General features: G+C 43.7%; 1 protein-coding gene across 1 annotated transcript; it reads left to right on the forward strand.

Moving 5' to 3' along the window:
* Positions 1–7,282: 7,282 nt before the first annotated feature.
* Positions 7,283–10,708, forward strand: LOC127008289 (uncharacterized). The gene is made up of 3 exons (XM_050880097.1): positions 7,283–7,342; positions 7,683–8,868; positions 10,543–10,708. The coding sequence occupies exons 2-3, from the start codon at positions 7,874–7,876 to the stop codon at positions 10,571–10,573; spliced, it is 1,026 nt and encodes a 341-aa protein (XP_050736054.1). The 5' UTR covers positions 7,283–7,342; positions 7,683–7,873; the 3' UTR covers positions 10,574–10,708.
* Positions 10,709–11,905: the final 1,197 nt, after the last annotated feature.

Below are 11,905 nucleotides of genomic sequence, written 5' to 3' on the forward strand. Positions count from 1 at the left end.
ATCTAGGAGTTCTTTGTTTAGGTGGAGTGGAAGGGATGGCGGTGTGTGGAGGGGGTGTTATTGTGGTTTGGTGTGGTGTGTGTTCGGTGTGTGGTTGTGTGTGTGTGTGTGTGTGTGTGTGTGTGTGTGTGTGTGTGTGTGTGTGTGTGTGTGTTGCAATTGTTTGTGTAGTAATTGTTTGGACTAATTGTTTTTATTTTTATTGTTTTTATTTTTGGTATCTCTCCTTCGCTCATCCTTCTCTTCTTCCGCTTCTTCTTTCTCTTCCTCGTTCTCTTCTTCTCTTCCTCCTTCCAACTTTATCAAACCTTACTTCCTACCTTTATCTTTTCCGTATTCTTTTCTCTTCTTATTCCTCCTCCTCTTCCCCCTCCTCCCACACACACACACACACACACACACACTCTCTAGCACGTGTTGGTATAAAGAGAAGGACGCAGATTATGCAAACAACAACAACAGCGACAGCAACAACAACAACAAAAACCTTGCCCCCACCATCACTAACGACCTCTTGCAGACTCCTAAGTTCTTATGTTCTTATGTTCTCACCACCACCACCACCACCACCACCAACAACAACAAAATATCAACAACAACAAAAACCTTGCCACCACCATCACTAACACCACCACCACCACCACCACCAACAACAACAACAACAGACCCAATCATCATTATTTATTAAGGAAAAAGTATTCATATGTATATTAGAACAGGTATATATGCATTAATTCACGGCCAATTGAAAATGCATAAAAAACAAACAAATCCGAAAATTGCTTCTGACCCAGTTACGAGTTAGAAAAAAAATATATTACAACTACAGAAAAAAAAGAAAAAAAGAAAATAATAGACTACATAAAAAAGTGTTCAATCTGACTAAACGTTTTAACAGTTCATGTGTAAAAAAAAAAAGGTAAAAAAATATATATTGTTAATAATTGCCGTCTCTCTCTCACACACACACACACACACACACACACACACACACACACACAGACAGACACACCCAACATTGACCTTGAGACCATTTTCACACGTGTTTTTCTCTCTCTCTCTCTCTCTCTCTCTCTCTCTCTCTCTCTCTCTCTCTCTCAAATAAAAATAAAAAAACTACCCTCCCCAAACCTTCACCACCACCACTATCATCACCACCACCACCATCATCATCGTCATCACCACCACCACCACCACTATCATCACCACCACCACCACCACCACCACCACCACCACCACTTTTTTCACACCTCTTAAGAATTTCAGTAAGTTTCCGAAACCTGATTTTGACGTCTCTTGAGAAAATTGATGGAGGGAGAAACGGAAAGAGAGAGAGAGAGAGAGAGAGAGAGAGAGAGAGAGAGAGAGAGAGAGAGAGAGAGAGAGAGAGAGAGAGAGAGAGAGAGAGAGAGAGAGAGAGAGAGAGAGAGAGAGGAAATAGGTCACGGGGGAGAAGGAGGAGAGAAGAGAGGGGAGAGAAAAAAGGGAGAGAGATAGGAGGGAAAAAAATGCCCTGGAAAATTGATTGAGTTTATAGACTTGGAAGTGGTAATAGTAGTAGTAGTAGTAGTAGTAGTAGTAGTAGTAGTAGTAGTAATAGCTTTGATTTTCTTTGTTTTTTGTTAGTAATGTTGTAAGTTCAAGGTTGTTTTTGTGTGAGTAAGTGTTTGTGAGTCATACGAGGCTCTCACACACCTGTATACCACACCTGTTCTCTCTCTCTCTCTCTCTCTCTCTCTCTCTCTCTCTCTCTCTCTCTCTCTGCGTATACATATTCCATTAATCTCTTGTTTTACCTTCTATTATTATTTTTTCCTCTTTCATCACTTTCCTCTTCCTTCCTTCCTTCTTTCTCTTTTTTTTCTCTCTCCATCACCTCATGTTTTCTTTTTTCATCTCCGTCGTTATTTTCTGCTTCATCATTTTTTTATTTTGTTTTTATTTTTTTGTCTTTTTTTATCGGTGTAGAAAATGTATTAAAGTTTGCATCCTGAGGCTAACACCTTCCTCCTCCTCTTCTTCCTCCTCTTCTTCTTCCGCTTCCTCTTCCTCCTCCTCTTTCTCTTCTTCTCTTCCTTATCCTATTTTATCCAACCTTACTTCCCTCCTAATTCTTTTCTCTGCGAATTATTTCTTCTCTTCCTCTTCTCTTCCTCTTTTCTGAGACACGCTTTCCTCTTCCTCTTTCTGTTCTTCTTTCCCCTCCTCTTTCTCCTCCTCTTTCTCTTTTTCTATTTTATTCGTTCTTATTTCCCACCTTTATCATTTCCATATTCTCCACTCTTCTTGTTATTCCTCCTCCTCTTCCTCTTCTTCTTCTTCCTCTTCTTCTTGCTCCTCCTCCTACTCTTTCTCGTCTTCTCTTCCTTCCTGTTTTATCCAAGTCTACTCTTCAATATTACTCTTTCTTTTTCCTTTCGCTTCTCATTAATTCTTCTCTTCCCATTTTATTCCGCCTTTCTTCTTTATCCCATTCTACGCCCCACGGTTATCCTTTTCTTCTTTCTTTATCTTATTATTTATGAATTTTCGTTTTCTCATGCTCTTTTCTATGTAGCCAAATGTTTTTCTCAATATTATGTTTTTCTTCATTTTTTTATTGTTTTCTTATTTCCTTTCTTTTTTCCTCTCCTTTTCTTCCCTCTTCTCCTTCTCCTTCTCTTTCCCATTCTTCCTATATCGTTCATTATTTTCCTCGTTTATTCTCCTTCCCATCTTACTTATCCTTTCCCCTCCTCCTCCTCCTCCTCCTCCTCCTCCTCTTCCTCCTCCTCCTCTTCATTTTCCTCCCATTTCCTGTTCCTAACTTTATTTTTCCTCTCTTAATTCACAACTTTTTTCTCTATTCGCTAAAAGGTTATGGATTATGTGGAGGCAATTTTCTCTCTCTCTCTCTCTCTCTCTCTCTCTCTCTCTCTCTCTCTCTCTCTCTCTCTCTCTCTCTCTCTCTCTCTCTCGCACCCCTAGACAGTATCCTCCGGGGCTGGGTACGTCCGGGGCCTTTCTGGGCGTCGAGTCACATCCTTATTGTCAGCTGCGGGGAGGTGTGACGCGGCGGGGTGAAAGGGGTCTTCGGGTGGGTCTCTCTCTCTCTCTCTCTCTCTCTCTCTCTCTGTCTGCCCGTCTGTCTGCTTGCCTTCCTTTCTCTGTCTTCTTCCTCTTCCTCTTCCTCCTCTTCTCTTCCTCCTCCTCCTCCTCCTCCTCTCCCCCTACATTTGACTACCATAAGCCTAGCAATACCGTTATGCAAGTGTGTGTGTGTGTGTGTGTGTGTGTGTGTGTGTGTGTTTTATTTTTATTGTGTATGTGTATGTGATTGTTAGTCGGTTAATCGGTCAGTTAGTCAGTCAGTCAGTCAGTCAGTCAGTCACACAAACAGACAAACAAACAAACAAACAAACAAATCAGGGTCCTTCCTACTCTGGTTCCATTCACTTCCTCTTCCTCTCTCTCTCTCTCTCTCTCTCTCTCTCTCTCTCTCTCTCTCTCTCTCTCTCTCTCTCTCTCTCTCCTCTTTTCCTCCTCTTCTCCTTTCCTCCTCCCTTCCTCCACAAATTATTCGTTTCTCTCCCCTTCCTTCTTCCTTCCTCAGACTCTTCAATTCTCTCTCTCTCTCTCTCTCTCTCTCTCTCTCTCTCTCTCTCTCTCTCTCTCTCTTTATTATCCTCCTACTTCCGCCTTCCCTTCCCTTTTAATTATTCGTAACTTATAAATTTCAAATGCCTCGATTAATAATGTAATTTGCGTGTGATTTGCAATGGGACTGATTAATTCTCTTGTCTGTGTTTTAAGTTGCTGTTTGTCTTTCTTTCTGTTTGTTTATTTATCTTTATGCTTGTTTGTTTCTCCGTGTTTGTATATTCTTTTGTTTTCGTCTTTGTATCAGCCATTTTTTTTTCTGTTCAAGTGTCTGTTTCTCTCTCCATCCTTGTGTGTGTGTGTCCGTCTGTTCTTCCTTCACTTACGATCTATTTCTCTTTCTGCGTTTAGCTTCTCTCTTCCTGTCCTTCTTCCTGTCCTTTTTTTCTTTATCCGTTTAAAGAGTTCTTCGTATTCCCGTCTTTACCCCCATCTATCTCTTTTCTTGTAATATAATCTCTCTTTCAGGCTCTTTATCTTTCTTCCCATTTATCTTTCTCTCCTTTTCCCTCTATTCGTTTTTTTGTTTTCGTCTTTTTGCCCGTCTATCATATATTTTTCCTCGCCCATTCTTCACTCAATCTCACTATCTTTATGTCCATCTTTCTGTTATTTTTTCCTTTCCATCCGCTTATAGAGTTGTTCGTGTTCTCCTTTGTGTCCGTCTACCTTTTTTGCCCTCCTGTTCTTAATTCAATGTCTGTTCTTCCCATTCACCTCTTTATCCGTCTCTAGAGTCGTCCGTGTTCTCGTCCGTGTCCGTCTTTCCCTCCTCCGTTCGGCCGTTCGTTCGTGTGTTGGTGCATCCGTCTCCCTCATCCCCGGCAGCCACTTCCAAATTCATTAAGGTCGTAATTACCTTCAATTAAGCCCGAACAAGGGGCTTCCGGCCGTAATGACTCGTTATTCCGCGTGCACAGAAACACCGACCTCTTCTTGTGTGTGTGTGTGTGTGTGTGTGTGTGTGTGTGTGTGTGTGTGTGTGTGTGTGTGTGTATAGTGTTAGTATTTATATGAGTATTAGTAGAACAACAATAACAACAACAATAACTACTACTACTTCTACTACTACTACAACAACAACTACTACTACTACTACCACCACTACTACTACTACTACGACTACAAATACTACTTCTACTACTACTACTATTACTACTACTACTACTACCATCAACCACCACTACCACCACCATCACAACCTAACCATTACTATTACTGTCTATTACCTTATTTACACACATATTTAACCCTATAGCATTCCCTTCCTGTCCTCATAAACAACAAAAAACATCCCTATACATCCATCTCTTAAATGCTCCAAGAAAGGTTAAGGAGGGGGAGGGAGCGGGAAGGTTAGAGGTTTAAACGAGTTGACGCTAAAATGATTCTGTTTTCTGTGGTGCCTCGCCTTGTTGAATCACGGCGTGTTTTATGCTAAGACTTCAAAGAAACAAATGCTCTCCCCTTTGGCTCCTGCTGGCCTCTTGTTGTCCCCGTAAGATAGATAGATAGATAGAGAGAGAGAGAGATAGAGGAAGAATATGTAAATTAGGGTCTTCACATACGTAGACTTACACTTATGCACGAAACCATTAACAAATCATAATCGACAGTGCATAGATAGAAGAGAAAGAAGAAGGGGAAGATGAAGAAGAAGAAGAAGAGGAAGAAGAAGAAGAAGAGATAGAAGAAAATAAATAGAAAAAAAAGAAGAAAAAGAGAGAAGAAGAACAATCCGATGAAGAAAAGAAAAAGAGGAAGGAGAATTAAGCGGATTAGGAAGAAGAAGAAGAAGAAGAAGAAGATGAAAAAAAAGAAGAGATAGAAGAAGAAAATAAATAGAAAAAGAAAATGAAAAAAGATAGAAGAAAAACTGAGAAGAAAAGGAAAAGAGGAAGGAGAATTAGGAGGATTAGGAGGATGAAGAAGGGGAAGAAGAAGAAGAAGAAGAAGAAGAAGAAGAAGAAGAAGAAGAAGAAGAAGAAGAAGAAAAAGAAGAAGGAAAAGAAGAAGAGATAGAAGAAGAAAATAAATAGAAAGAAGAAGAAAAAGATAGAAGAAAAACTGTGAAGAAAAGAAAAAGAGAAAGGAGAATTAGGAGGATTAGGAGGAGGAAGAAAAAGAAGAAGAAGAAGAAGAAAAAAAGTAGAAAAAACAAACTGTAAATAAAAGAAAAAGCAGAAGACAATAGAAAACAGCAAAAAAAGAAGAAAAAAAAACAGGCGAAAGAAGAAAAGAAAAAGAAAAAGGAGGAAGAAAAGGAGAAGAAGAAAAAGGAGTAGAAGGAATCACTAACACCCACAAGGAAGGGATGCGAACCAGACTTACAATACCCGACGATGCTAAATAAAGAAAGGGTGCGAACTATTTTTCTTTCATTCTTTACCTTCCTTAACACCGCGCCTCTTGCAACACTCGCTCCCTCCCGCCCACTCGTGTCCTGTTAGTGGGTAAATGTATTCGCCCTCCTTCTCAATTACGCCGCGTTATAATGATGTTAATTTTGCGTGATAATTATACCTTGGTGGAGCTTTATTTTAGGAGAAGAAGAAGAAGAAGAAGAAGAAGAAGAAGAAGAAGAAGAAGAAGAAGATGATGATGATGATGAGGAAAATTAAATACAGGTGATGGAGTTAGAAGAGACAGAAGAAAATGAGAAAAAAAAGAATCATATAAACACAGGGGGAACTATTTTTTCGGAAGAAGAAGAAGAAGAAGAAGAAGAAGAAGATGATGATGATGATGATGATGAGGAAAATTGAATGCAGGAGATGGAATTTGAAGAGGAGGCAGAAGAAAATGGGAAAAAAGTCATATGAACAGAAGGGAAACTATTTTTTTTTGGAAGAAGAAGATGAAGAAGATGATGATGAAGAGGAAAATTGAGTTCAGGAAATGGAGTTATGTAGAAGAGGAGGCAAAAGAAAATGGGAAAAAAATATCATATGAACACAAGGGAAACTATTTTTTTTCTCTTTACTTTTTTAATTCGTACACTAAAGCGGACATGTGTCATATTTTGGAGTTTATCTTGAAATAAAAAAAAAAGTTAGTGTTGGGTCTTTCCTTCTATTTATAAATGTATTTTTTTTATATTGCATCTTCGCCTGAGTACGATTTTAATTCTTTACTTTAATGTAGTCTTTTTTTTGCTATCCACATTACCTTAGAAAAAAAAGAGTGAGAAAAAAAGTGAAGAGAAGGTGAATAGCGGATATTGAAGCAACGAATCGCGAAAAATAGCGTTAAAATCTAAAAATAAAGCAGAAAAATCGCCAGAATGTATAAAATATTCGCCTGAATTAGCTAACCTCTAATCACCTTACTAACTCTCCTTTCTACCTTAGTTTACATTTATTTATATTTACTTTTATTGATGGTGGTGGTGGTGATGGTTGTGGTGATGACAGTGGTGGTGGTGGTGGTGATAGTGGTGATGATGATGGTTGTGGTGATGGTGATGGTGGTTTTGGTGGTAATGGTGGTGGTGGTGGTGGTGGTGGTGGTGACGGTTGTGGTGATGACAGTGGAGGTGGTGGTGGTGGTGGAGGTGGACAGGAAGCAAGAGAGATAATCACATACTTAGCCGGCCTTATCACACACTTTCTCTCTCTCTCTCTCTCTCTCTCTCTCTCTCTCTCGACGGGAAGACCTCGCCGCGTTTTTCCCCGATTCAGTGTCGTAGTGATCGTGCTTATAGGTAGACATGGGGGGGTCTCTCTCTCTCTCTCTCTCTCTGTATCAGTTTTTATGTCTGTTTTTCTAATTGTCTGTCTTTATCTCTCTCTATATCTTGATCTATCTATCTGTCCCTCTATCTATCTCTATCTATCTATCTACTTATCTCTCTCTCTCTATCTATCTATTTAGCTCTATTCTTCTGTGCAGTGATCACATACAGATTCCGTCGCTAAGAAAGTTTACAAAGATCAATCGCTAAGAAAGTTTATATAAAGTTTCATCGCCTACGACAAGTTTACAATTATTCAGTGCTAAGACAAGTTTATGAATATCCGTCTCTTAAGAACGTTTATTTAAAGGTCCTTCGCCTCGCCAGACAAGCGTTCGCCGTGACTCTGAAACGTTTATGGAAAGTGGCCGTGACTCCTGACTCCCTGCGTGCGTGACAAGGACGGGCCGCTCGCCGCAGTGACGCGTGTGTGCAACCTCTCGAGGGGGTGAAGGATTTCGCGGTATTGTGCCCCTTTGACCTGAAGGATTCCGGGTTAGCATGCCCTCCGGGGTGAGACTGGTCGAAGGGGGGAACATGACCGTCACAGGGGAGGGGGTGAAAGGGAAGGAGGGGGTAGGGAACGGTACTATGGCAGGGCCGTGTGACAACTCCGCCATGGCCAGGACTGGAGGAGAAGGGAGCAAGGGGGTGAACATGAAGTCTACGCCCACGCCCGCCGAGGCCAACGGTGAGGAGCAGGCGGGTCAAGGAGGCGTGGCGGCGGGCGGCATGGCGCTCCTTGAGGTGGACGGGGGCGAGGGTGCGGTGCGGGAGCGGCGGAACAGCATCCAGGAGCGGCGGAAGCAGCGGGGCCAGGCGGGGGCGGGGGCGGGGGCAGGGGAGGTGGAGTGCCGCGTGCTGCGCCTGCCGGTGGTCAGGTCGGAGTCCTCCCCGATGCTGATGCTGGGCCGCTCCGCCGACAGCAGCCCCGGCTCCGCCAAGAGCGAGCCGCCCTCCAACCAGCCCAGCCCGCGCAGCCCCGCCCTCAAGGTGCTCAGCAAGGTGTTTAGCTTCAAGGATCGTCCCTCGCCCGCCTGGTCCCCCAAGCTGCAGCGGCGCGGCGACGGGCAGGGCGGCAGGACCCTCGCCGACGCCAGGAAGCGCAGCAGCCTGCACCTGCCGCCCACGCCGCCTGCCATCCACGACCACGAGGCCAAGTGGTTCCCGGACGCCAAGTCGGGGTCACCTCACACCAACGGCAGTCCCCGGAGTCCCAGCAGTCCCCGCAGCCCTCTCAGCCCGGTCAGCCCCGGCTCCAAGATGGCCCGTTTGCCCTTTTTCAAGCCTACGACCACTGCATCGCCCGGCAAAGCCTCCCCCGGGGGCCCGAACGGCACCATGGAGCAGCTGGACGGCGCCGGGATCATCTACCGGCCGCACGCCTACCGCCGGGCGGGGTCAACGCGCAACCACTGGAGGACCAAGTCAGACACCTTCACGCAGCCCCCGCCCAGGGTGGAGCCCGTCAGGAAGAGGAGCAGGGACGACTCCGAGTGAGTGGCAGCGGTGATGAGGAGGGGGGGGGGGGGGGTTGGGAGGGGGGGTGCTGGTGGTGGTTGGAAGAAGGGGTGCTGGTGGTGGTTGGAGGGGGGTGATGGTGTTGGCTGGGAGTGGAGGTGATTGTGGCGATAAGGCACGCTCGTCATTACACACCAGGCAGTTGACATCTCTCTGTACAAGGCAGAGTTACCTGAGACCAGACCTTACAACATTTCCTGGCGCCTTTATCTCTTGTCCACACACACACACACACACACACACACACACACACCAGAAAAGAAAATATGAAAGAAAAAACCTTAGCGATAAATAGGAGACAAAACTCACGCAATACCGATAGACACATTACATAAACCCACAGAGAGAGAGAGAGAGAGAGAGAGAGAGAGAGAGAGAGAGAGAGAGAGAGAGAGAGAGAGAGAGAGAGAACAACAAAAAAAAAACATTAACTAATAGACAGATACACAGACGGACACAGCGACACCGACAAAGACAGACATACAGATAAACACACAAGCTAATGTTTTTAAAGCGCGAGATTAGACGCTTTCCTGTGACATGATCCTCTCCGTGGTAATAGTAGTAGTAGTAGTAGCAGTAGTAGTAGTAGTAGTAGCAGTAGTAGTAGTAGTAAAAGCAGTAGTAGCAGTAGTAATAGTAGTAGTAGTAGTAATAGTAGCAGTAGTAATAGTAGTAGTAGTAGTAGTATGACTTGTATGATTCTAGTATTGAAATGAAAGGAAAAGAAAGACACATAATAGATTCGTAAGTAAATAGATACATAAATAAATAAATAAATAATAGTAAAAAGAGTAACATTAGTAGTAGTAGTAGTGGTTAATAGTTGTAGTAGTAGTAGGAGGAGGAGGGAGGTAGGGGAAGATGGGGGGAGGAGAGGGTATGGGGGAGGGACGGGACGATGGGTCAAAACGTTCAGAGAGAGAGAGAGAGAGAGAGAGAGAGAGAGAGAGAGAGAGAGAGGATGCTGATGCCCTTCCAAAGTCAATTTTTTCTTTTTTTTTTTTGGTTTCTGTTGTCAGTTCATGCATTTTGGGGGATTGGAAATTGGAAGTCGCGTCCCGTCCTTTTTTTTTTCTTTTTTATTGTTTTTATTTTCTTTATTTTTCTCGGTTTTTGTTTCTTTCCTATATTTTTTCATTTTTGTTTTTGTTTTTGGTTTGTTTTGCTTCAGTCTCACTTTCTTTTTTTCTCTCTTTTCTTTTATTCTCTCTCTCTCTCTCTCTCTCTCTCTCTCTCTCTCTCTCTCTCTCTCTCTCTCTCTCTCTCTCTCTCTCTCTCTCTCTCTCTCTCTCTCTCTCTCTCTGCGCCTGTCGTTTGCTGGTCTAATTTGTGTGTGTGTGTGTGTGTGTGTGTGTGTGTGTGTGTGTGTGTGTGTGTGTGTGTGTGTGTGTGTGTGTGTGTGTGTGTGTGTTTTTTTTATTATTATTATTATTATTATTATTATTATTATTATTATTATTATTATTATTATTATTATTATTATTATCATTATTATCTTTACTAGTATTTTCATCATCATCATCACCACCACCACCACCACCCTCATCATCCCCCCTTCCTCCCCCCCTCCACCACCATTAAAAACATCTAAATAAATAAATATGTAAATGTGAATGAATCATCACCTGGTCTCTCTCTGTCCTCAGGTGTGACGCTCTGCCCTTCGATCTCAGGTAAGTCTGCCCAAATTGATTCCTGACAGGTGTGCGCCAGGTGTATGTGTGGGCAGGTGTGTGTGGTTGGTTGCTCACTCTGATGACTAACGTGCGTGCCGGTCCTCGTCTGGCGCCCATGAATATTATGTTTGAGAATGAAGGTAAAGGAAGATGAAATTGGTTGCAAGTGCCAAGAGGAGAGGGTCAGGTAGGGTGGTGAGGGTGGGACGGGGGGAGGAGAAGGGGTGGGGAGGGGGGAATGGTTGGGAGGATAAGGGGGTGATTACGGGGAAGAGAATGGGCTTATTGGGTAGAGTAAAGGGGATTTGGAGGTAGGAGTAGAGGGGAATATGGGGGAGAAGGGGTGTTGGAGGAGGGGAGGAGGGGAAAGGAAGGGGGGGACTCAACTCTTCATGCTTATGTCTGTAAAAGGAAGGTAAAGGAAGGGAAAAATTGATTGCCATATTATAGAAAACGGGACTGGAGGTGTGAATGGGAGGGGAGAGTGACCAGGGGGGGGGGTTAAAGGGGTAAGGGAGGAGTGGGAATGGGGATTGTGGAGGGGGGGGGGGAAGGGGTGATAAAAAGTGGAGGGTGAAAATCGATTGCTGTGTTATAAAAAAAAAAAGTGTTTGCAGGTGTTAAGTGAGGGGGGGACGAGAGGGAGAAGGGGGAGAGGGGTGATGGGGTAGGGGAGGGGTGAAAAGAAGGGGGGAGGAGGGAAGAGAAGAGGGGTTATGTGGGGAGAAGGGAGGATCAAAGGGAAAGAAGGGGGGGAGAGGGGTGATTGGGGTGAGGTAGGGGCGAGAAGAAAGGGGAGGAGTGAGGAGAGGAGAGGTTATGTGGGGAGAATGGGGGATCAAAGGGGAAGGGGATCAGGGGGGGGTGAGGGGGAAGAAGGGGGGAGATGGATGGTAATTGGGGGTTTCGTGGAAGGCTTCAAGGATCCAAGACAAAGCTAGATCATGCTATTTCTCTCCCTTCTTTTGAATATACTGTTCATCTTTCTTCTCCTTCTCTTCCTCGTTTTGGTTATACTGTTCACCTTTCTTCTTCTCTTCCTCGTTTTGGTTATACTGTTCATCTTTCTTCTTCTCTTCCTCGTTTTGGTTATACTGTTCATCTTCTTCTCTTCCTCGTTTTGGTTATACTGTTCATCTTTCTTCTTCTCTTCCTCGCTTTGGTTATACTGTTCATCTTTCTTCTTCTCTTCCTCGTTTTGGATATACTGTTCATCTTTCTTCTCCGTTTCTTCTCTTTCTAACGAGTGACGGCCACGTGGCATCAGTGTTTATGGTACCTTGAAAAATCTTCCTCCCTGATAATTGTTTGCTTATTCTCACCTTTCTGTATA

Source organism: Eriocheir sinensis, chromosome 37 (assembly GCF_024679095.1).
Source record: "Eriocheir sinensis breed Jianghai 21 chromosome 37, ASM2467909v1, whole genome shotgun sequence".
Classification (NCBI taxonomy): Eukaryota; Metazoa; Arthropoda; class Malacostraca; order Decapoda; family Varunidae; genus Eriocheir; species Eriocheir sinensis.